The sequence below is a fragment of the Macrotis lagotis genome, chromosome 6 (genome assembly GCF_037893015.1).
Source record: "Macrotis lagotis isolate mMagLag1 chromosome 6, bilby.v1.9.chrom.fasta, whole genome shotgun sequence".
Lineage (NCBI taxonomy): Eukaryota > Metazoa > Chordata > Mammalia > Peramelemorphia > Peramelidae > Macrotis > Macrotis lagotis.
Window position 1 is genome coordinate 95,671,863 of NC_133663.1, and position 26,972 is coordinate 95,698,834.

General features: G+C 35.3%; 1 protein-coding gene across 1 annotated transcript in view; it reads left to right on the forward strand.

The window, feature by feature from the left end:
* The window catches only part of VWA8 (von Willebrand factor A domain containing 8), a 469,402-nt gene that overhangs the window by 321,625 nt on the left and 120,805 nt on the right, over positions 1 to 26,972 (forward strand). The window contains exons 36-37 of the mRNA XM_074191741.1: positions 4,589 to 4,670; positions 21,376 to 21,577. Of these exons, the coding sequence (XP_074047842.1) occupies positions 4,589 to 4,670; positions 21,376 to 21,577 (284 nt within the window). The remainder of the gene's footprint in view (positions 1 to 4,588; positions 4,671 to 21,375; positions 21,578 to 26,972) is intronic.

A 26,972-nucleotide genomic window follows, 5' to 3' on the forward strand; every position in this document is an offset into this window, starting at 1 on the left:
CTTAAATATAAATTTTAAGAAATTTTAAAAAAAGAAAAGAAAACTCATTTCCTAAATATTCATGTAATCTGATTTGTTTTCAAATCAGTTAGCATTCAGTTTGTTCATTTGTCAAATGCTTACCAAAAATAACCTTCAAAATACTTTTCCTAAAGGACTTTGAAGCAACCAATCCTGATGTGTAACAATGTTTTTTAATGTTAGAAATTAAGTGAATATTCCTTCTTGAAACAGAAGACAGAATTGTTCCTTTTCTTTTTCTCTATGTCATGAAGCTAATTTGTACTTTGAAACAGAAGAAAGTCACTGATAAAAATGACTTTTAAGAAAATTATTGCTACTACGGCTTTATACTTAGCAATAGTGTAGAAGTTCTCATGATGGTCATCACTCAGTTTCAAATTGCTACTTATAAAGAAAAAAAATCAAATGTGCTCTTAAGTGACAAGCACAGAATGTGGGGAAAGTGATTAGCCAGACAGCCTTAAGTCTTCTCATCCTCAATAGCAACTAGTTCTGTTTAACCACACCCTTCTATAAATAATTCAAGCTATTTGGGCCAAAACATAGCAACAGAGTGTGTCAAAGTGATGTATTATGCAGCACTTTGTAGTTCAGGCAAGACTGGCCTAGTGTCAGGCAATAAATATTCTTTCCATTATAACTCTTTAACTAGAAACCAAGGTGGTGGTGACCTGGACTGGTCCTCCTCAGGATTGTATCTTTAAATTTTTTTCTGGCACATACCCTCTCTGTTTAGAGTCCCTCTCATTTCTTCCTGCTCAGTGCTTGCCTGCTTTCTCAGTGCTTCTAACATATTAGCCTTTTCTGAAACTTCCTTGACCAGGCAATGAGAACCCAGGCTTAAACACTCCCTTCCCTTCCTTCCTTCCATCTCCTCAAATGAGGGTACTAGGATCATGAAAGAAATTTAAATGGTGTGTAGTCTTTTCACCGATGAGGAGATTGAATCCCAGAGAGGAGAGATGACTTGCCATGACAAGGCTTTGAACTGGCAGGACCAGGCTTTGAACTCTGTTTAGCTCCAAACTCAGCACACTTTCTATGGCAATACATGTCTCTTAACTGTAAGATCCTTCTTACTTCCCTGCAGCCATTGCTAGGGAGGTGGCTAGCTAAAAATTTTAGGAACTCAATCATAGTAAGGTTTTGGTAGTTAATAATAGCTTAATATGTTACCTCATGCTTGCCTCCAACTTAACACTTTTACATTTTATAGCTAACTTCAAGACAAAAAAGACAATATGCCATGTTTCTGGAAGAGAAGTTTTTTAGAAGACTTTTAATATCCCTCATATTATACTTGTGGATTGCTATGTACTCTAAACAGTTATAGGACCAATATCTGGTAGTGTCTTTATAATACAATTTTGAAATGTATCAAGAACTAATGCTGTGTAAGCATTGTCCATTCATTTTTTTTTTTTAGGTTTTTGCAAGGCAAATGGGGTTAACTGGCTTGCCCAAGGCCACACAGCTAGGTAATTATTAAGTGTCTGAGACCGGATTTGAACCCAGGTACTTCTGACTCCAAGGCCGGTGCTCTATCCACTACACCACCTAGCCGCCCCCATTCATTTTACTGAACAAAGCCTTTCCAGACTGTAATCTTGGATTACTTCCACATTGTCTTTCTCTTCTGCTCCTCTTCACAGGTTACTAATACACCTGGAGGAAGCCATAAAACCAAGCTGATTAGGTTCACTATGTATTTATATTTTCTAATCTCAATAGAACCCTCTCTGCTACAAGGCTATCCTTTTATTTCTCCCTAATTCTTTATCTCACTTTTCACAAGTATTAGTTCTAAACCTTCTCTTCTCTTACCAAGTTTCCTTTGGGGCCCCACCCTCCTAACTGAGGGTCTGGACTCCTATTTTAGTGAGCAAATTTAGGTCATTCATCCTAATCACCTCTTCATCTCTAAACCCCTTATCATCAGTTCTCATTTTCTCCTCTAATCTGTACGGAAGAGAGGACTCCTCTCCTCAGCAAGGCCTATGCTTCTCCCGTGTACCCTTAATCCCATACCTAACTGTTTCAGATCCCACAATCACCTTTCAAATCTCCAGACTTCCCCTTGTGCCTTCCATTTTACCTAGAAATTTGTCTTTCACCTTTATTCTTAAAAAAACTCTCATTTGGGGGCGGCTAGGTGGTGGAGTGGATAGAGCACCAGCCCTGAAGTCAGGAGTACCTGGGTTCAAATCTGGTCTCAGACACTTAATAATTACCCAGCTGTGTGGCCTTGGGTAAGCCACTTAACCCCATTTGCCTTGCAAAAAAAAAAAAAACCCTAAAAAACAAACAAACTCTCATTCACTTGGACCATTCCAGAAAATACTCCCAGAAAAAGCTGCTAAGATCATTGCCTTCACTTCCTCTCCTGTCATATTAGCAGTCTAGCTTCCAACCTCATCATATGACTGAAATAGCTTTCTCCAAAATTATCATTGCTCTTTTAACTGGCAAATATAATGCCTTTTTTCTCATTCCTCCTCCTTCTTGGTCCCTCTGTACTATCTGACACTGCTTGCCACCCGCTCCTTCTAGACATTTTCTCCTCTCTGGGTTTTCTAATCACTACACTGTCTGTCTGTCTGTCTGTCTGTCTGTCTGTCTGTCTGTCTGTCTCTCTCTCTCTCTCTCTCTCTCTCTCACACACACACACACACACACACACACACACACACACACACACACACGTTTATTCTGTTGTCTAGTAGCCCCTGCACAGTCTTCATGCTAGATATTATGTGTGTTTTACCTCCTAACTACCCTCATGCTTCTAGGCCCTAACTGACCCTTCTCATCACTCCCTTTGTCCCACCATTTGATGACTACATTATCTCTATTTAGTTGAAAATCTACATATTCTGTGTAAGATCTCTAGGTGCAACCTTGATCTCTTTTGTGAATTCTAAAACTACATTATTAACTGCCTATTGGACATGTCAAACCAGATAAACTCAATATGTCCCAAAACAAAGATTATTATCTTTCTACCCCCAAACTCACCCAGTATTCCGAACTTTCCTATTTCTTTTGAGGATACCATCACCCTCCAAGTCACCTTAGCCTACAACCTTAAAGTCATCATCCACTCCTCATTTTCTTTTACCCCATATATCCAGTAATTACCAGATCTTGTCATTTTTTTTAATCCACAGCATTTCCTGCTTCTGTCATTCATTCAAAAGCATTTAAGTGCTTCCTGTATGCCCTATACTTTGTCTGCTAGATACTGGGAATTCAGAAATAAAAATACTTATTGGTTTCATTTGAGTGATCAAAATTCCATGTCCTTTCCACATCCCACAGTTTTACAATTCTTAGTTTCTGTCAAAACAATTCAAGTAAATCATACTACATAAAGTGTTTTCTGTTCTCCCAAGATCCTAGAGTACCTCTCTCCAAAGAAATCCCTTGTATTTCTTTTGTATACATATATTATCTCCCCCAATAGTTTTTTGAGGGTAAAGATTGCTACATGTTTGCCTTTGCATTTTTATTGTTGACCCAGAGCAGATTCTTAGTAAATGGGTTTATTGAGAGCTCTGCAAAACTTTTTGACCTGCCTTTTTCATCCCCCCAAATTTTACAAACCAAATAAATTTTAGTCTTTTATTACCATTCATAGTAGTTTTAAGGAAGAAGACAACTTTAGGAAGTTCATAAAAGGCTAAGATAAAACTAAATAAGGATAAGACTTTGAATTGCCTTGCATGTATAATTGCTTAAAATCAGAATCTCAAGGAGAAAAGTCTAAAACAACAGGCTAGTTTAGAGAGTAAGGAAGATGCCCAAAGATCTGGGACTTTGGGAGAAGCAGTATGTCAGAGAAGCATAAGTGAGAAGAATACATTCTGGAAAGCTTCATCTTCTTCCCCTCAACATACACCCCTCCCTTATTATTTTAACTTCAATGGCTATTAACAACCCCAGACACAAGAAAAAGATAGAAGAGAATAAGTACATTGAAAGCCTCACTGTAGCTTTGCTCCTTTTCTTCCTAATGGTAAAATATTTTTGTATGAATATCTTTTAGGAAGACTGAATTTGGATACAAGAGTATTTTCAAATAAAGTTAAAAATTCTAAAGCTCTGACCTGTGTTTGACTAGATTTGAAAAACCAATTTCGTACAAGTATTCATGATCTAATACAGGGCTGTCCAACCTTACTTTTAAAAGTTTTTATTGAAACAATAGACAATATATTTTTGACTTGACATTTTAGTGAGAGTTCTGCCCAATTCAGATTCATTTACTAAAGCATTTAGTAAGTCCACAGGCAGACTGCATAAAATCTCACTGTGAGTCGCATTTTGGACAACCCTAATCTATATGTTTGTGTTTGACAAACTTTTTATTTCCCTAAAGCAAAATAACCATGAGAGGTATATCCTTTGGAGTAGACTTGGCTGTAATACATCTTGAAAGGGTTCTACTATAGGTCACATTTGATCTTCTTCTACAGGATGTGGGGCTGCAAAGTTTGATCTTTTTCCATTTCAATCTTGCACAATAATTTAATACTCAGCACTTACAACTGTTATTTATTTGCAGATGTTACTCCTCCACAAACATCTGGATATATAGAAGTAACAGATCTTCAATCAAAAAAACTCAGATACGTCCCTGTTCCTGGGTAATCAACTTTTTTTTTAGGTTTTTGCAAGGCAAATGGGGTTAAGTGGCTTGCCCAGCAATCAACTTTTACCAGAGTTTTTATCTTAATATACCAGATCCAAAAAAAGAAAGCAAAAAATATTAAAATTTTGTCTCTTTCCTATCTCTTAAGTAATAATTAAGTCATTTCTCAATAAGTTGTTTTATATTCTCTTTGTATTCTTCATGCCATACTAATATTTTCTTTCATTTTGTAAAATTTGTCAGTTTTTATGCCACTGTAAATCCAAATCTTTCCACTCTAAACCTTTACACAATTTTTCTTTGATTAATCAATATTTGAAGTGGTACTTTTAATATAGAAAACTCAGTATTTTCTTGTTAGCTATGTGTGTTATACTTTAGAAGTAAATGTGGCCATAATATTGGGATGAAAAAAAGGCATTCATTTTAATATTGTTCATAGCAATATTCACTTGGGATTTAAACAGGTGGTAGATATTTTTCTGTTATTTTTCTTTTTTCTTCTCTAAATTCAAGCAAACACAAAGAGGAAGCCAGTTTCATTTCTCAAGACATTTCAGGTTCCAGGAATATTTAAGCATTGCTCAGATATAGGAAGAGTCCCATTCATTTCAGATTATTTGATCAGTTCACTTTTGGTAACTATTGAGTCTGTGAAATAGGAACTGATTTTTAGTTTTCTGTAAATTCTTTCTATAAGTAAAATGCTGTTAAATTATTTTCTTGTATAAATATATCCTTGTTCCACTTAGGACCTAGAAAATGATAATCCTTTCCTACATTCTTTTCTAATTAAGATGTTTTTAAATCCTTTCTTTCTCTGTCTTTCCCTTTAACATCACTAGCAATATTTCCCTATCTTTCTTTTCCCTCTTTGTTTATATCATATGCTATAATTGCTGCTGTTAGAATATCTGGAAGAACAAAATTGTATTTAAGTAATTTCCTATATTTTTTAGAATGTTTTAAACATTTATAGTTCTCTTCTTTCATTATTCCATTCATAAATATTTGTTAAGCACCTGTTATATGCAGAGCATTGTGATAGAGGAGATAAAGATTTTAGAGAAGCGATATTACCACTTTTCATGAAGTTGATAGAGTAGTTGGAGAACTAGATATAAACATAGATCATACGGTCACTTGAAGAAGTTCATATACTAAGAACTGGCAAGGATCTTTTTGTCTCTTTAGCCCTTTAGCCCAACCTCCCCATCTTGCAGATAAGACAACTGAAGACCAGAGAGGTTAAAGGCCCAAACTTACATAGATATAATTAGCAGAACCAAGAGGTAAACCCAGGTTTTGACTCTAAACCCAACACTCTATCATGTTCTCCCAAGCTGCCATAGAGCATGGTTTGACTTAATTAAGTGAATTGGAGAATTCCAAAACAAGCTGCTATGAAAGAAATGCTTTTTGGAGGAGATTCATTCAAGCTGAACTTGGCAAAATGAATAGAAGTTCAATATAAGAGGAGGGAAGAAATTCTACATGTAAAAAAATGTTCAAAAAATATTGGCACAAAAACCATAAAAGCTTATTTAGAGGTATAAAGTTTAGTTTTATGGGAGTGTAGCATGTACAGAAAAGAACAGTTTGTAAGAAGGCTGAAAAGGTAAGATAGAATCATATTCAGAGTTAGGGGAGTCTTGAATAAAGAACAAGAGTAGTCAGCTTTTACAGATTCTTCGCTTTGATTTTCCCCGAGCAACGATATGTTATGACCAGATCAATACATACAAACCTATTCTTGGTACAATCTTCCATCTCTTGTTGTTAGATATTGCATGGACTAGTAATATATGTTGTAATTCAAACATATGAATTTCACATGTTGAGGTTTTTCATTTTACACCTATCTGCAATGTTCCAGAGAAAGTCAGAATATGATTCCAGACCTGTTAACCAAATCATAAGAAATGTGATTTCTCCAGCATTTTTTGAAGTCAAGAAATTGCCCATGTAGGGGCAGCTAGGTGGCATAGTGGATAAAGCACCGGCCCTGGAGTCAGGAGTACCTGGGTTCAAATCTGGTCTCAGACACTAAATAATTACCTAGCTGTGTGGCCTTGGGCAAACCACTTAACCCCATTTGCCTTACAAAAAACCTTAAAAAAATTTCCCATGTAAATTTAAATTTACCCTATACTATTATTTACAGCCTGCAACAGAGTACCATATACTTCAAATGTCATTGGCAGAATTTCAAGAAATATTTTCCTGTGATTAGACTGTAATTTATCCCAACTAATCTTTATCTCACCATCTATGTCAATATTTTTTCTTCATTTCTTAATAAAGTCAACAGACTTTCATGCTTAGGTGAAATCTTATTTTCTATTAAACCCTACTTTCCTTAAGTCCTTCTATGGGAGTGTCTTACAATAGTTTAGAGGTCTTTCTAGTATTTCTTCCTTGTCCTTAAGTCATGTCCAGAATTATCCCCTGAATGCATCTCTCACTGTTACTCTTCTCTCCAAGTGTAATTCTGGTAAACTCTGGTAAGACCTGTGATTAAGAATAGCTGTGAATAAGAATGTCTTTTTTATTGATATTTTATTTTTACAAATACATGTTTTGAAAGTTTTTAACATTCATCCATATGCATATGTATATTTATAAGTTAAAATTTCCTTCCACATTCCCTTCCCACCCCTCTCCTCTCAGTGGTGAACCTGAAATCAGGTTAATATCATACATATACATTTGTGTTAAACATGATTATAGATTATTCATTTTTGATATGAGGAATTAAGATGATTAAGGGAAAGAAGTACATAAGAGATATTTTTCAAAATATGAATATAATGTTCATCAGATTCTGAGGTTTTCTCATTGTTATTATTTGTTTAGTTTTGTTTTTCTTCCTCTGGATGGGGATAGCATTGTCCTTAGCTGTTTTAATGGGTTGTCCTAACTCTCTGAATTGTTGAGAATAGCCGCATCCATCAAGGTGGATCAACTCACAATGTTGTTGTTAATGTGTATAATGTTCTCTTGGTTCTGCTCCCATTGCTCAAGATCAGATCCTGTAATTCCTTCCATGCTTCTCTGGGGTCCAACCATTTATGGTTTCTTATAGAAGAATAGTATTCCATAATATTCATATACTATAACTTGTTCAGCCATTCCCCAATTGATGGGCATCCCCTCAATTTCCAATTCTTTATCACTATATAAAGAGTTGCTATGAATATTTTGGAACATTTTTTCCTATTTTTTATAATTTCTTCTGGATATAGGCCTGGAATTGGAATTGCTGTGTCAAAGAATATGATCAGTTTTATTGCTCTTTAGGCAGAGTTCTGTATTGCTCTCCAGAGCATTGGAACATTTGGAACATTTCATAACTCCACCAGCAATGCATTAATGTCTTAATCCTCCCACAACCTCTCCAACATTGATCATGTTCTCTTTCCGTTATCTTAACCAATCTGATAGGTGTGAGGTGATACCTCATAATTGTTTTAATTTGCATTTCTGTAATTAATAATGATTTGGAGCATTTTGTTTCTTTTTTAAGTTAATTTATTTATTCTTATTTTGTACAAATGTTTTTATACATTACTAAAATATTCTTTTTAAGAGTAAATATAATACACCCTCCTCCCAAAAAATATAGACCTGCATGAACGTAAAGGGGAGAGAAAAAATTAAAATTAAAAAATAATAATAATAATAAAAAATTGTAGGTATGGCCAGGTGGCTCAGTGGACTGAGCACCGGCCCTGGAGCCAGGAGCACCTGAGCCCAAATCTGGCCCCAGACACCCAACAATCACCCAGCTGTGTGACCCTGTGCAAGCCACCCCAACCCCATTGCCCTACAAAAACCAAAAAAAAAAAAAAAGACAAAATAAAATAGTAATAATAATAGTGGGGCAGCCAGGTTGCAGACAGAGCACTGGCCCTTGAGCCAGGAGCACCCAGGTCCAAATACGGCCTCAGACACCGAACAATCACCCAGCTGTGTGGCCCCAGGCAGGCTACCCAGCCCCATTTGCCCTGCAACACCCCCCAAAAAAAATAATAATAAAAAATGTGCTTCAGTCTGTGTTCCAACACCACTCACATTCTTCAGGATAAGTCCATTACAAAAGTTACTTCCATATTTTTCCACCGTTGCCATTGCTGATCACAACTCCCTCCTTTCGCATTTCTCCACTACCATGTACTATGTTTTCTCCTTTCACTCTGACTCTGCTGTAGGGTAGCTGAGTGGCACAGCAGACAGATCCCTGGCCCTGGGGCCAAGAGGCCCTGAGCCCCCATACCACCGCTTAGGCCCAGCATCCACCTGGCCCTATGGTCCCGGACAGGCCATCCAATCCCAGCCCCTTGCAAGAAGTAAAAAAGAAAATGTGTTATATCTGACCACTCTCCCCCTCATGGTCCATCCTCAACTCCATCACTCACATCCCCCCTTCCCCCATCCCCCTTCTCTCCTTTTTACTCCAGATGTCTATACCCCATTAAGTAGATATGCTGTTTCCTCTCCTAGCCACCTCTGATAAGAACAAAGATTCCCTCATTCCCCCTTGCCTTCCCCCCTTTATATCATTGCAATAGCTCACTGTAATAAAGAAAAATCTTATTATGTGAAGTATCTTAGCCTATTCCTCCTCTCATTTTTCTTTCTCCCATTACATTTCCTTTTTATCTATTGACTCCATTTTTACACCACATTATATCTTCAAATTCAGCTTTCTCCTGTGCTTCATCTATAAAAGCTCCTTCTACCTGCTCTATTAAATGATAAGGTTCATATGAGTATTATCAATATCATTTTTCTATACAGGAATACATGTAGTTCATCATCATTAAGTCCCTCATATTTTTTCCCTTCTCCTCCACTCTCTATGCTTCATCTGAGTCCTGTTTTTGAAGACCAAACCTTCTGTTCAGCTCTGGCCATTTCAAAAGGAACATTTGAAAATCCCCTGGTTCATTGAAAATCCAACTTTTTCCCTGGAAGAGGATGTTCACTTTTGCTGGGTAGTTGATTCTTGGTTGCATTCTAAGCTCTTTTGCCTTCCGGAATATTATGTTCCAAGCCCTACGAGCTTCCAGTGTAGTTGCTGCTAAGTCCTATGTGATCCTGACTGCAGCTCCACAGTATATGAATTGTGTCCTTCTGGCTGCTTGTAATATTTTCTCTTTGACTTGGGAGTTCTGGAAATTGGCTGTAATATTCCTGGGGGTTACGGTTTTTTTGGGGGGGGATCTCTTTCTCAGGGAGATCGGTGGATTCTCTCAATTTCTATTTTACCCTCTGCTTCTAGGATATCAGGGCAATTTTCCTGTACTAATTCTTTGAAAATGATGTCAAGGTTTTTTCCTGGTCATGACTTTCAGGCATTCCAATGATTTTTAAATTATCTTTCCTAAATCTGTTTTTCATATCAGTTGTTTTTTCCATGAGATGTTTCACATTTTCTTCTAATTTTTCATTCTTTTGGTTTTGAAGTATTGTGTCCTAATTTCTTGTAAAATCTGCAACCTCCCTCAGTTCCATTTTTGTCTGAAGGATTTGTTTTCCTTGGAGAACTTTCTTATCTCTTCTTCCATCTGGTCAATTCTGCTTTTTAAAGCATTCTTCTCCTCCATAACTTTTTTGAATTGTTTGATCTATTTGACCTATGCTGGTTTTTTAACATGTTATTTTCTTCAGCATTTTTTTTTGGATCTCCTTGACTAAGCTGCTAACTTCATTTTCATGATTTTCCTTCATCTCTCTCATTTCTTTTCCCAATTTTTCTTCTATCTCCCTCACTTGATTTTCAAAGTCTTTTTTGAGCTCTGTCATAGCCTGAGCCCAATTTCTGTTTTTCTTGGAGTCTTTAGATGCAGAAGCTTGTACTTCCTCATCTTCAGATTGAGTGTCTTGATCCTTCTTTGGCTCACAGGCAAAGTATTTCTCAGTGGTGTTCCTCTTTTTTCTCTGCTTACTCATTTCCCCAGCCAGTACCTGGTTTTGGGGTTCTTCCTGAGCTTTTGAGTATTAGTGAGATACCCCCACAAGGATCTCAGTGTGTGAGGCTTTGTATTTCTACCGGGTCTGTGAATGACCACAAGCGCACCCCTCTACCACAGGGCTGAGGTGGGGGGGGGCTGCTGTTCTATGGGGGGGCCTAGACTGCAATCAGGATCTGAATGTGATCAGAGCCCCAGAGTCCTGTTCCAGGGACAGAGGACAGAGCTCATCAGTCTCTCTCCACTCCCCTCCCTAGGCTCAGCACTCATGCCCTAGGGGCTTGGAGCATTTTTTCATATAATTATATATAGCTTTAATTTCTTCATTTGAAACCTGTCTATTCATATCCTTTGACCATTTTTCAACTGGGGAATGTCTTGTAACCTAGACCCACATCTCACACCCTTTACCAAAATAAGGTCAAAATGGCTAGAGGATTTAGACATAAAAATGTGACACCATAAATAAATTGATAGACCAAGAAATACTCTTTCTATCAGATCTATGGAAAAGGGACAAATTTATGACCAAACTAGAAATAGAGTATATTATAAATTGCAAAATTAATGATTTGATTATATTAAATTAAAAAGGTTTTGCACAAATAAAATCAATGTTGCCAGAATTAGAAGGAAAGAAGAAAGCTTGGAAACAATCTTCACAACTGGGAGTTCTGATAAAGGTCTCACTTCTAAAATGTGTAGAGAATTATATCAAATTTATAAGGTTACAAATCATTTCCCAATTGATAAATGGTCAAAGGATATGAATAGAGATTATGTCTTAATCCTTGAGTATGTGTCTTTTATCAAATAGAGGGTGCCAAGTGAGGGATGGTGGTTTTGTGGTCATCTCTATCTTGTCTCAATTAAATTGTCCCTCTAATAGAAAGCATCAGTTTCCTAAAAACCAAGTGAGAGAAATAGATGGACAATATGAGTAGTTATTTAATCCACTGTTACTGATTACTCTAAAGGATATTTCATAGATAAAAGGAAGCACATTTTTGTACCTGGTCCAAAGGTCTGCAAAGTATTAACCATATTGTTCTGTTGGCATTTTATGTTTCAATACTCATTTTGTTCAAATTTTTGATAGAAATTCAAGTGGTTCTGTATCACCACAGTTTGATTCTTGTGCTTGGAGAAACAAAGATAATGTCTGAAAAGACGTAATATTAACCTCATCCTACAAATGGTCTTGAAATTTTAGAGTAGAATTAATATTCCTTTTTTTCTTTATTCTGATCATAATTATATTCCTTGGAAAACTCTATGATCTCATTAGTGTAGTATCCTCTATTTAACCCCTAAATATGTGATTCCTGTCCTTTTTTAAAATAAATCCTTTACTGATAAATGACTGCCCACCATTTATCTTTCTTCCTCCTATATGTTCAACCTACCTTCTTGCCCATGATGATATCTTTTAGGGTATTGATACTTGAGAAATCATCATTAGTGTTAGTAAAATTCTATAGCTTATTTTTTTTCAATTACTCTTCAGGTTACTTGTGTTTTTAATTCTAAGATCATTATGCTTCATGATCCTCAGTCTTATAAAATCACTGAGAGAATCTGGTTCTTTAAAAATAGATATTTGCACATTAAAGGCACTGTTTGTTGATTTTTCTAAAAAGTATCCAGGCTAATCTCTTCTTACTCAGTTCTGAGAAGTTTATTGAGGGGAGTGGAGTAGGGAGAGGTGTAGAACTGTGATTTCATCCAAATCCTCAAAGAATTTGTGGTAAAGAAACTTCCTTTACTACAGTGTGTTTCTTCGTTGTAACTATTGTCTTTTAGTGATCTCAATTACCTATTGCTTTCCCCTCAGATACTTTCTCTTTATTCTCCCTTAGTCCCCATTTCAGCTTAGTTAGGAAGTTTAATCGTTTCCAACTCCTCTACATCTCATATCTATTGCTTTGTTGCTGCTCACACCCAACTGTCCTACCTATTACAATAATCTGATCTCCTGCAATAATCTCCTATTTAGTCTACTTATACTGTATCTAGTCTCCCCCCCCCCACCCCAATTCATCCTTCACATAGTGGCCAATGTGATCCTAAAGCACAAGTCTGACTATGTCATTCCTCTTCTCAAGAGGCTTCAGCAAGTACCCATTATCTGTATGATAAATTGCAAACTCTTTGGCATTTAAAATCCTTCCAAATAAAACAGACACTTCCTTATTTATTGTATATGAAACTGTAAGTCTGTTGTGTGTATTGTAAGTATAGCAGATAGCAGATGAAAAATAAAATGACTTAGGAAACAAAGGCTGGAGCTTCCAAGCATTTTGGATTATTGAGTAATATAGAGCAATTGCCTAAAATATTGGGTCCAGGCTCCCTCCTCATCTTAGGAATGGACCCTGAAAATGGGAGAAACAGACAATACAGTATTAGGCAATCTGATTTCTAATTGGATGAAAGACTGAAGATTTTCCAAGTTGGGAGGAGAGTGAACAAATCTTATTCTCTGAAATTAGAAAAAAGCGATGTCTTATTCTCCCCCAAGTTTCTATGAATAATCAAAGGAACATGGAAACAATAACTGATTGATCAGTACAGTGTCAGTTTTCTGACAAAACATATGAGCTGCTTGAGATGTAAACTTGTGAGAAAACTATTAGGATCACTCTTTGGATCTGACTGAGTTGTTTGTCAGCTAGCCTAGGGTTCTTAGTTAAGGGTCTCTAAAGAGTAAGTAGTGACGGTTCAGCTTCCCAGGCATGCAGGATTGGGAATAAATAGTGCAATAAGATTTTTCTCCCAATTATCACAATTGAATAAAGTTTTCTCACAAGACAGTAGTTGGACTAGACCCATAATTGAATAGAAATGGAATTGAACCAGCTCCAGAATTAAGTCACATGATGGAGTCAATGTGGTTCGCTCAGTTTCCATAATTAACTACTTGTTGCCTTAATTTCCTAGTTCCTCCATAAATATATAATAATTTCAGTTTGTAACTTTCAAAGCTTTCCTGCTTGTCAGATTCCTTCTGGCCTTCATTCTCTTCTTTTGAGGAAGAAGGAAAGAACTTTAGCCCATCCCTTTTACTAACTCCCCTCCCTAGAAAATTTGCAAAAGAAAAATGCTTGTAATAATTGTGCTTAGTCAAGCAAAACAAATTTCCTCATGACCAAAAAATATATTACTTGTTCTTTATAGAGGCCATTACCTCTCTACCAGAGTAGGATAATATACTTAATTATTAGTCCACTGGAATTATGATTGAGTATTGGTTGAAGTTTTAAGTCTTTCAGAGTTGTCTTATAATGTTTTCATTATTATATAAATTGTTCTGGTTCTGCTCCACTTACTCTGTTTCCATTTTTTTATACTTTCATTAATTTAGTTTTTTAATTTAATTTTATTTAATTTTCCCCCAGTATTACAATGCAAAAAGAAGTTTAACATTCACTTCAAAAACCTTGATTTCCAAATTCTCTCCCTTCCTCCCACCCCACTCACCTTATTGAGAAAGCAAGTTACTTGGTATAGGTTAAAAATGTTTAGTCTTGAAGAATATTACAATAAGAGTCATATTATAAAGATAAACATGATCCCCCTCTTTAAAAAAAAGAGAAGCTTAAAGAAAAATATGGTGAAAAAAGCATACTTCAGGCACCATAAGCTCTGTCTTTGGAATGGATAGTATTCTTTATCATAAGTCCTTCAGAGTTCTCTTAGGTTGCAGCATTGCTGAGAAAAGGTAGGTCATTCACAGCTCATCACCCTGCAATATTGCTGTTACTTTGTACAAAGTACACATCCCATTGCATCTGTTCATGTAAGTTTTCTACTGAGAGCATCCTGTTCATCATTTCCCATAACAGAACAGCATTTCATCTCAAACACATACCACAAGCACTGAGGATTCCCTCATTCTCCAGCTCCCTGTCACCAGAAAAGAACTGCTTTAAATATCATTATACATATAGTTTATTTTCTTCCACATTTCATCTCTTCTGAAATATAGACCTAGCAGTGGCATGACTAGGCCAAAGGGTAGGCATGGTTTCCCAAATTGCTCTACAGAATTATTGAATCATTTCACAAATCCTAACAGTGCAATAGTCTCTCAGTTTCCCTACATTCCTTCCCACATTTGTGTGTTTCTCTTTCAGTCCGATTAACCAATCAAATAAATATAATGTAGTACCTCAGAGTTGTTCCAACCCACATTTCTCCTATAAATAGTGAATTAAAGCATTTAATTGATTGCATTGATAACCTCATCTGAAAATTGTTTCTATCTCTCGATCATTTATCACTTAAGGAATGGCTCTTTTTTTAAAATATATTTGACTCAGTTCTCTGTATGTCTGAGAAATAAGGTCTTTATCAGAGAAATTTGTTTCAATATTTTTTCTCACAAATACTGTTGCTAATTGTATTTCCCCTCCATCCTATTCCCCCTACCCCCATTTATTCTACTCTCTCCTTTCACCCTGTCCCTCCTCAAAAAATATTTTGTAGCTGACTAGCCCCTCCCACAGTCTTCCCTCCCTTCTGTCACCTTCATTCCCACCCAGCCCCTTTCTCCCATCCCTTTCCTCTCCAACTTTCCCCAATCGAGTGTAGATGTTATTCCCTCTCTCAGCCATTTTGGAAGAGATTATAGCTCACTCACTCCCCTTCATCTTCCCTCTCTTCCACTCCACTGCAAAGGCTTTTTCTTACCTCTTGTATGTAAAATAATTTACCCCATTCTACCTCTCCTTTGCCTTTCTCTGGTACATACTTTCTTGCCCATTTACTCCATCTTTGTAATATATTATCCCCTCAAATTCAATTCCCACCTGTGCCTTGTTGTAAATGTTCCTTCTAACTGCCCTAATAAATGAAAAAGTTCATCTGAGTTATCAGTATCATCTTCCTATGCAGAAATATCAGCAGTTCAATATAATTAAATCCCGTATGATTTGGCTTTTCTGTTCAGCTATGGTCAATTCAACTGGAAAGTTTAAAAGTCCCTTACTTTATTGAATGTCCACCTTCTCCCCTGAAAGAGTATGTTTAGTTTTTATAGATAGTTGATCCTTGATTATAATCCAAACTCCTTTGCCTTCTGAAATATAATATTCCAAGTCCTACGATCTCTTAACATAGAAGCTGTTAAACCTTGTATTATCCAGACTGTAACTCCACAGTATCTTAATTTTTTCTTTACGGCTGCTTACAATATTTTCTTCTTGACTTGGGAGTTCTGAATTTTGGCTATAATATTCCTGGCAGTTTTCTTTTGAGATTTCTTTCAGGGGGTGATCGGTGAATTCTTTCAGTTTCCATTTGATCCTCTGCTTCTAGGTTATCGGTCAGTTTTCCAGTGTAATTTCTTGAAAAATGATGTCTAGGCCCTTTTTTGGTCTTCAGGCTTTCAGGTAGTCCAGTAATTTTAAAATTATCTCTCCAGGATTGTTTTCCAGTCAGTTGTTTTTCCAATGAGATATTTTGCATTTTCTTCTAGTTTTTCATTCTTCTGGTTTTGTTTTATTGTTTCTTGATTTCTAATACAGTCATCAGCTTTCCTTAGCTCCATTCTATATTTTAAGGAATTATTTTCTTTGGAGAGCTTTTGTAACTCCTTTTCCATTTGATGAATTCTTTTTTTAAGACATTTTTAAGGCATTCTTCTCCTCCCTGGACTTTTGAACCACTTTTTTTCTATTTCCATGGTTTTTCATTTCCATTTCCATGGTTTTTAAAATGTTATTTTTTTAATCTCCTTCATTAAGCTGCTGACTCAGTTTTCATGATTTTTCCCTGTATCACTCTCATTTCTCTTCACAATTTTTTAAAATCTTTTTTTAGTTCTTCCATGACCTGAAACCAATTCATATTTTTTCCTTGGAGACCTAGGATGCAGAAGCTTTGACTTTTTAAAAAATTATAATTATTTAAGGCAATAGGGTTAAAAGTAACTTGCCCAAGGTCACACAGCTAGGAAATTATTAAGTTTTGAGGCTGAATTTTAACTCCCATCCTCCTGATTCCAGCACAACCTGGCTGCCCCAGAAGCTTTGATTTTGTTATCTTCTTCAGAATGTGTATTTTGATCCTCTATAGGACCAAAGTAACTGTCTGTAGTCAGATTTTTTTTCCCTTCTGGTGTTTGCTCATTTCCCCAGCCTATGACTTGATATTAATGCTTTGTTAAAGTGGAACTCTGCTTCCAGGCTGGAGGATGCATTGTCTCAAGTTTTTGAGGGTTTTTGCAGTTATTTCCAGAGATACTCCCAAGGACCTCAAAGTTTTCAATTCCTCCAAGGTATTATGAGAAATTCTGATTACTCTCCTGAGCTTTGCTATGGTCTATGGGAGACCACAAACAATCCTTTCTGCTCTAGATCTGTGAGGAGAGTCTCTTCTCCACTGCAAGCAGTAAACTCTGATGTTCTTTTGCTTGTTTTCCTGAGACTGAGTCTCTAGACTACAGCCTGGATCTGAGCATGAACAAAACAACTGAGGGATAGCTGCAACATCCAGGATTGATTCTTGAGCCCATTCTTCTAAAGTCCTAAGACTCCACTCCTTCCTTGTTCAAAAGAGTCAGAAGGCACTTCCAGATGCTAGTCAAGCAAAGACGTGATTGAAACTGACTCAGACCTTTTTTGAAAACTAATAGTTACAGCTTGTTGTCAGTCAAAAAATGTTCCTCTCAACCATATGATTAGATAACCACAACAAATTTAAAAACATCCACTCGTGTTCCACAAGTCTCCACATCAATTACCTTATACTTTGTACAATTCTCCTCAAAGCAAGATCCCAGGTGTTCCTTGGGTAGTTTGCTTCAGTCAAAGAAATTGTTAGAGTCTATACGTGACGCACCATGCCTTCATTACATAAAATTGAAAAGTTTTTGCCAAAACAAAATCAATGTAGTTAAAATAAGAAGAAACAGTAAAGAAAAATCTTTTGAATAAATCTCTCTATTATATCCTAATAAGGATATATCTTTCAAGGAAGGATATAAATAGTTTTCTAAAGAAGTTCTTCTAAAGAAGAAATATGACCTAATGAAACCCAAATACCTACATGGAAAAAATAAATACTCTGAGTCATTTGAAATTCACATTAGATCAATTCTGAGACTCTACTTCAACATTCAACAGATTGACAAAAACAAAAGAAAGGAGGAAAATGACTGACAGTGTGCACTGTTGGTAGAGTTGTGCATTGAACCAACCATTCTGCATGATGATATAGATTTATAACCCCAAAGTTATCAAGTTAAACAAACCTAATGATCTTATAATATCATTTTGACCTATAATCTAAATAAATATTTTTAAAGTTCTTTTTATTTATACATATACCAGATTGTTTGCCACATGAGGAGGAGGGAGAGACTCATAACTTGCAAATGATGTTTTATCCTTCATTCTTGAAGAGGACCATGACATTAGGGAGGTGATGCCTTGACAAGCACATGAATTGAATTTGAGTGAAGGAGTACTGTACTAAGTCACCAGCTTTACTCTCTCCTCCAGAGAAATAGATGAATGTTGAAAACTACCTTTGCATGTAATTTTAAAAATAAAATAAAATGAAGTTCTTTTTATTGTAACAAAGAACTAAAAATAAAGTGAGTATCCATCAAGTACAGAAAATTGTGGTAAGCCAATGTAATGGAGTATTACTATGCTTTAAGAAATGATGATAAAGAGATGGTTTCAGAGAATCCATTATATGAATGAAGCAGTGAAGTGAGAAGAACAAGGTGAATAATTATATGCTAATAGCAATGTAAGGAAGACTACTTTGAAATATTTAAGAACTTTGATTAATGTCATAAAATAACTGCAATTCAAGAGTACCACTGATTAAATATAATACCTACTCTGAGGCAGGAATATGAGGACTCAAATACAAAAGGAAATATAAACATTGGTTTTGTGTGAATATACCTATTGTTCTGAGATTTTTTTCTGCTTTTAATTGGGGTATGGTTTTTAGGAGGAAAAAGCAGACTAGTTCTTATACTATTAAAAAAGAATGACAGTCATTGAAGCACATAAAAAATACACAAAAGAAATCAGAAGGGCAACAAAGACAAATAGGATAACTTTGAAAGTATCAAGTGAATTTATTATGTATCTTCAAAAAACTAAATGAGAGAGATTGAAGAAAAATTAGGAAAAAATAAAAACAATTCAAGAAAATTATGAAAAGAAAGTCAGCCAATTGAAAAAAATAGTTTAAAAAACTTAAGGAAGAAAATAATTCCTTAAACATTAGAATTGGAATGAGGCAGTTCTCCTACTCAAGGTAACCTGGAAAAGAGTAGAAAGACTCTGCTCCCTGGGGTTGGAAGGGCGGCCTGGGTGCTCCTGGCTCAAGGGCCAATGCTCTGTCTACCACACAGCCACCCCTACTATTATTACTACTATTTTATTTTATTTTGGGTCTTTTTTTTCTTTTTTTTAGTTTTTTTGCAGGGCAGTGGGGTTCGGGTGGCTTGCATGTCACACGGCTAGGTGATTGTTGGGTGTACAGGGCCGGATGTGGGCTCGGGTGCTCATGACTCCAGGACTGGTGCTTCGTCCATTGCATCACCTGGCCATACCTACAATCTTTACTATTATTATTTTTTAATTTTAATTTTTTTCTCTCCCCTTTACTTTATTGCTCAACCGAGTCTATATTTATGGGGGGAGGGGGTATTTCATTTACTCTTAAACAAGAATATTTTATTAATGTATTAAAAATTATTTATACAAAATGAAAATAAATATTAATAAAAAATAAACATTAGAATTGGGCATGGGAAAGCCAATCATGTTTTAAGACACCAAAAATTAATAAAATAAAAAGAATGAAAAAATAGAAGATAATATGAAATATTAGAAAAGCAACTGATTTGTAGAACAGATCAAGGAGAGAGACAATATAAAGATTGTTGGACTACTTGTAAGTTGTGACAAAAAAAAATCTAAATATGATATTATAAGAAATCAGGCAGGAAAATTGCCCTGAAGTACTAGAATGAAAGGGTAAAATGGAAATAGAAAAAAGATTGACTAATCACCACCTGAAAAAGATACTAAGATGGAGACTTACAGGAATTTTACAGCCAAGTTTCAAAACTCCAGGTTAAGAAGAAACTATTACAAGCAAGAAGAAAAAACAATTTAACTACTATGGAACAATCAGGATAACACAAGATGTTGTAGTTTCTATTTTAAAAGAATATTATATATTGAAGAGTAGAAGCCCTGGATTGTGACCAAAAAATAACTTAGCCAAACTGAGTATAATTCTGAAGAAAAAAAGTAAACATTTAATGAACTTTGGACTTTATGGGCTTTCAAGTATTTGTGACAAAATTACCAGGACTCAGTAGGAAATTTAACATATGAGATCAAGGAGAAATATAAGGTAGACATTAAATAACAGTTTTAAAGTATAAAATACTCACCCCTGATATGAAAAGATGTTATCTCTACTCTTGAGATTGCTGTCATTACTTGTTAGTTTGAAAGGTCCTACATACAATTGGTAAAAGGCTTGAGATTGAATTGAGCATGAAGGAATGATTCTAAAAAATAAAAATGGGTAAGAAGAGGTAAAATAGAAAAATTATACAAATGAAGTATGAATGAAAAAACTTACAAAACAAGCAGGTGGAGATGGAAAGTTGTGCTGGAAGCTTACATTGTAATTGGTGGTTTAAAGAGAAACATCATATACATCTAAAGGAGATAAAATTCTTCTAAATTTATAAAGAAATAGGACAGGGGAATAGGATAAGGAAGGGAATTCTGGAGGCAAGAGTATAAGAGGAACTCTTAGGGGGTAGCTAAATTGAGGAATAGGAAAATGATGTAGTATATGGAAATAAGTTAAATGCATGAGGAAGGAAAAATAGGATGGAGGGAAATACACAACTAATAATTATAATTTTGAATGTGAATGAGGTGAACTCACCAACAAAACGGAAATGGACTAAAAATCAGAATTGGACATTATGTTGTTTATAAAATGTCATTGAAAATGAGAGATACACACAATCAAAAAAGTTCTAGAAAAGAATTTGTTATGCTGCAGTTGATGTAAAAAAATCAGGAATAGCAATCATGACAAAGTTCAAGCTAAAAGAGACTTGGATGTGTGTTTGTGTGTGTGTGTTTGTGTGTATAATTGTAGCCTTCTCTAGGATGGGAGAAAAAAATTAAAAGGGCACAGCAGAGAACAAAAGAAGACTTAGAAGGAAGCACAGAAAAGCAGGGTAGCTTTGAAAACAATGTATACTATTTATTACATGGTTTTTCAAAAAAAAAGAGTAAACCATCAGAAATAGAAATTTATTTCTAGTTTTATAATGACTTCTCTTTATGTTGTACTGTGTACCTGGAAATGTTTCTTTTTTGTCTTTTTTTTTTTTAAGTTCAAATTGAATTAAAAAATTTTAAATAGAAAATAGGCTTTGGAGAGATTCTTGAATCTTTTTTCTAACCTACTGTGCCATTTTTCTTTTGGCATTTATTAAGTGCAAAATTCATAAAGTTAAAATAAAAAAAGAAGATCCAGGAGCATTTTCATACAACTGTAAGAACTGAGAATAAGACTTTTTGTAAAAAAGTTATACTACCTCACTATCCCTTTCTTCTTAGAGCCTCAAGGCTTAAAACATCCTCACAGTGATAAAAGTAACTATTATTATCCTTATTTGACAATTATGGTCAAATTGCATTTTTGTTTTATTTTTAGATCAGCATCTCTCTCTCCATATACAACATGGATCTCTACTATTTCCGACACAGATGCCTTAATAGCTGAGTGGGGCAAAGGTGGTGTTGTTACTGTTGATATGGGAGGCACTGTCCGACTTTGGGAAACTGGGCTTGAGCATCTGCAGCGGTCTCTTCTAGAATGGAAAAACATGATTGGGCAAGAAGGAAAAGCTGAGCAGGTAATATCAGTTTTGTAAAGTCTCAAGAGAAAATATCATATTTGTATTGAAATATCCTAGCCAGATAATTGAAGTGGTTTTTGAAACATTACCACTAGAGAAAATCAAGAGAAGCTTTTATAGACATTTATGATGAAATGTTGAGTATCTCTTCTTTAGCTATTTAAATAAATGTCTTTTCACATTACAACACATAAAATCTTGCAAGAGTTATTCCCTTTTGCAAAAGCCTATTTACTAGAACCACTTCTATGAAAGCCTTACTGTTTTTAATGCTATTACTGTAAGCATTCTCTGCAGGCCACCCTGGGAATTTGAGAAACTAGGCTTTGAGTGCATCCGATTACTGGTCTAAGAACAAAGTCAGTATGTTTAGCACAGACATATTTTGCCAGCCCCTTTGTTTCCAAATAACATGTGTCTTGAAGCTAAAATAACAATGACAACCTAATGTCATAGTGAAAAGAGGTAGAGAAAGACTGGCATCAAAATTAAAGGTAGAGTTAATAATGAAATTAAGAAATCAGTCCAACAACAGAATCTAGTTGCCCTTTAAATGTAATTTGAAGAATCCAAGGTGCTACCTACTGAATGTTCACAAAAGAGCATGGTTGAGTAGAGAGAAACTACCAGGAATGAGTGATTCATTGCAATTTAATTTCTGTCACATTGATATATGCAAGTTCTCAATTGAAATGGTGTTTTTATATAATAAAGGTCAGGTAGGTTCCTGTCAGCCATGTTGCTCTGCAATGTATAAATTATCAGGAAAGATGTTATGAATAACATTTCTACAGCCTGTTTCCTTGAGTTCTAATTAATAAATGCAACTTTGTCTACCTAATATTTTCTTTAACAATCTTTATGGATTATCATAGAAGAGAAATAATTTGTTGCAGCATCCTGAACATTAGGAAGGGAAAAAAAGTAAACAAAATACTTTGAAATGGAGATACCATTGTATATTACTAACTACATATTACAGCCAAAGGCTGAGCATTAGCAGTTCTCCCAACAAAGATAATTGGCAAATTCTTTAAGTGCAGTCCTGTTTGCATTTTTTAAAATATTTCTGATCTGGTTTTTTTTGACTCAACTCATATCTTAGAGTAATAGGAGCCTGAGAGCATATGATGCTGTTTTTAAAACTTCACCAAGTTATCTGAATTTTAGATACTGTAGAAGAGAAAAGTCAGTCAGTGTTTTCAAACACTAAAGTTTATAAAAGTTGCGCTTCATCATAATGTAAATCAAACTTCTTTTCATACTGTACTCTCTTCTTTTTTTATTAATTTAATTTAATTATTTCCAATTACATTTTAAGATAGTTTTCAAAATTTATTTTTGTAAGATTTTGAGTCACAACTTTTTCTGCCTCCTTCCCTTTCCATGACAGCAAGTAATCTGATATAGGTTTTATATGAGCAATCTTGTTTAACAAATTTCTATATGTCATGTTGTAAAACAAAATCAGAACAAAAAGGATAAAAAACATGAGGGGAAAAATATAAAACCAATTTTTTAAAATGAAAATTATATACTTTGGTCTACATTCAGACTCCATATTTTTTTCCCTGTATGTGGATGGCATTTTTCTTCACAAGTCTTTTAGAATTGTTTTTGTTCACTGTACTGCTAGAAGAGCTAAGTGTCTATCATAGTTGATCATCTTACAATGTTGCTGTTAATTGTACTCTCTTTAGAGAAGCCTTCTATGACTTTTACCCATTTATATACATGCAAATACTGTATTGAATGAAGCGAGTTGGAATTCAAATATTACTTTCATTTGAAATGTGGCAAATGCTGAATTGGCACCAACTCATTAATTTAGTGTGTTTAAGTTAAGTTGAAGTTCGGGGGGGGGGGTGGCTTGACGAGAGAAAAGCTTTGGAATAGTTGTTGTGAGTTGAATGGAGAATCAATCAGGTGGGAATAGAATGGTAAATTTGCTGCGAGAAGGGTATAGCCAAGATTAGATGATATAAATTTGCTGTGGTCCCAGTCTATCTGGTTGCTTAAGTTCCCACAGTTCTATTCATCAGCATGTGAGAGATACAGAGGAAGATTGTGAGTTTAGCCAAGGGTGGAGAAGACAAGATGTGGTCGAAGACAGGGCAGTGGAACAAGGCATTTAAGAGCAAGAGAGAATTATAAAGTGAGTTGGATGAAGGATCACTATTCAGAAGGAAAGAAAATTGGGAGGTTGATATGAGAAAGTACTGCGGGTTAGAGGGACTGGAGATAACAATGAGGCTGAAGAATAGTGTTGTAGTGGTAAGGAATGTGGAAGAATGAAATGATAATGTATTATGATCAGATAAAGAATTTCAAAGTTCTGAATTATAGAATTGGAATACTTGTGGGTAATGTCAAAGTCAAAGAATGTATGACTGAGGTAAACTGGAGGAGTAAGTCATAAGAGTTGAGTAGATGGAAGAAATGGAAGGTCGGGGTTAAGTATGGTATACTGAAGTCCTCTGCTTTGAGGGCAGGAATTCATTGAACAAGGAGAGAAAATGCTGGGGAGGGTAGATAACACAGAAACTGAATGAAATGATCTTCAAAGGAGGAAAGGTTGTTTAAATAATGTTGGCAGAAGAAGGAATCCAAAAGTGGCAAGAAAGAACAAGTAATATTCTGACTGCATTTTAGAGATCAGAAAGGGTTTAAGAGAGAAGTACATCTAATACCAGATAAAATGGTTAATATTGCAGGGTTTAGGGAAAATTATATCTCAGAACCAAAAAATTTAAGGAGTCTGAAAGGAAGATCTCTAAAATGAAGGGTTTTTTATGGTAGTTTTCATAGAGGGTATAATTGATAGAAAGGGCAGATGTGGAGTGGGACAATGTAGGAGTAATTTCAAGGTCTCATCACTGCTTCATCAATCCTCTATCTAGGGCATTGAACTCATAGCCTTACTTGGATTGTCAAAAATCAGCTGCATAAATATAACATAAGATCTTATTTGAGTGTACTGCAGGATGAATTATTTGTCAACAGACATTATAAATGCATAGTCTTAGACTGCATTAACCAATGCAATATGTCTAAAATAAGAATGATAATCACACTGTACTTTGTTCAGATCAGATGACATATAGAATTTTATATTCAGGACAGCCAAGGGACTGAAAAAGGATCCTGCTTTAGGCAAAAACAAGATGAAGTAACTAGGGACTGTAGCTGAGAGAGGAGATTTAAGATAAAACATATCTGTCTTCAAATATCCAAAGGGTAGCCATGTGGAAGAAGCATTAGATGTACTTTTTTCAGTTCTGGAGAGCAGAAGTAGGAACAGTAGGTGGAAAATGCTATGAAGTAGTTTCCCATTCTAATAAAAGAAAAATTTCCTCATACTTAGAGTGATCCAGAAAGTGAGGTGACCCATTTTGTGAGGTAGTGAGTTCTCCATCACTGGAAGTTTCCAGGCTGAGACTGAGTGGCCAGGCTATGAGGTTAAGGGTCGGGTAAGGAATCAGATTTTAATTCTGATACCTGCTAGTTGTATGACGTTGGATAACTTTGGTTCTTAACTGTAAAATGAAGGTGAGAATAATGTTTGCATAATATACCTCTTTGATTCATTGAGAGAAAAGCATATTATGAACTTTAAAATAGTGATCATGTGTGGTCATGACTATTATTCCTCTTATTATTTACATTATTTTGTGTCAAAGGACAAACCTATTTATGTATCTGTTGGAGAAAATAAAATATGAGAAAACAATGAATTTTTCCACTGAATGATAGTTGTGTGTGTGTGTGTGTGTGTGTGTGTATGCTGTCTATCTTAGATCATTTTACAGAACTCAATTGTGACCTGTATATTCTTATTTGGGGAACTTGATTACTTGACTAATTTTAGCCTGTAAATTTTTTGTACTTTACTTCCTATCTTTTCTCTTGGTGAATCATCAACAATGGGCTAAATAGCACTTTAATTTCTCCTATTACGTAAGTTCATATTGTTATTTAAAAGGATTCTAGGTAAAACTAATTCAAATGAAATTCTTATAATAATGACAAGTGATATTTGGTAGAAAGTCAAGTCCTCTCTCTCTCTCTCTCTCTCTCTCTCTCTCTCTCTCTCTCTCTCTCTCTCTCTCTCTCTCTCTCTCGGATCAGAGAACCATTTGACATTAAGAGAAACTTCTGTAACCACACATAAGTTCTTTTTGAGTTTAACAAATACCTTTCATAGAAGTCATGAGGAAAGAAAACAGGTTTCCAGTAGCACATTTGTGTTATTATTTATTATGTGGTGAAACCAGCAACCTTCACTATTACTGACAGAGTAACATGCTCACCATCTAGTGGACAATTTAATTTTATAAAAGGGAATTAAAGTAGTTGTTTAATGCACAGGCAGGCAGGCAAAGGCAGGCTTTGGAGGTCCTAACTAGTCAAAAAGCAAGGAGAAAGAAAGATTGGTAACTTGGTGTGTCCATGGGACCTTCTTTCAGGGAATGACAGAAAAGACTCATCAGGATCAGACAGCATCAGGAAAATAAGTTGTAGAGCCAGAGTACCTGGGCTAAGATCCCACCTCTGATGTTTTCTTTATGTGTAGCCTTAAGCAAATCATTACATCCCATCCCTGGATATCAGTTTTTCTTCTACAGAATGGAAAAGTTGAACTAGATGGTTCATCTCTGAGGTCCCTTCCAGCTCTAAACTGATGATTCAATGAACCTGAAAACATTCTTCCCCATCCCTGGGGTTCCAAAGCATTTTGGTAAATGAGCTACGCACTTGGATAGTGTCATTTTATTGACTACAGTATTTACTGTGCTTCCTAGAGTTACTAATCTTGAAGCCATTGTTGATTTCAATTTTATCTTTAATAGATTCTTTTGGGATTGGATGATAAGAAACATGTTTTCCTGTAATTTAGAAAACCTAGCAATTGAAATTAGATTTTCTTCATAATTTTATCCTAAAAACATCTTTTATAGGACTTCCAGCATCATCTCAGAATGATAAATAAACTGATTGGTGTAAGGGGCAGGAGACTCTATCTTGGTCAATTTGGGGACAGACTGTGATCTCCTTGGCAATGAAAAATCTTTTGCCTGCCCTGCACTTCATATTCCTTTTTTTAAATTAATTTTTATTAAAGATATTATTTGAGTTTTACAATTTTTCCCCCAATCTTGCACTTCATATTCCAAGAGTTTCCTGGGACATTAAGAGATTAAGGAACTTACCCTGTGTAACAAGCCAGTATGTGTCAGAGACAGGACTTGACCCAAGATCCTCCTGATTCAAAGTTCAAGTATGTTGTAATGACTCAGCCATAATTTTAAAAAACAATTAAAATAAATTGTTTGAACTCCATATTTTAAAATTTATTTTAATAAACAAAAGTCAGATTTTTCTTTCCCCACCA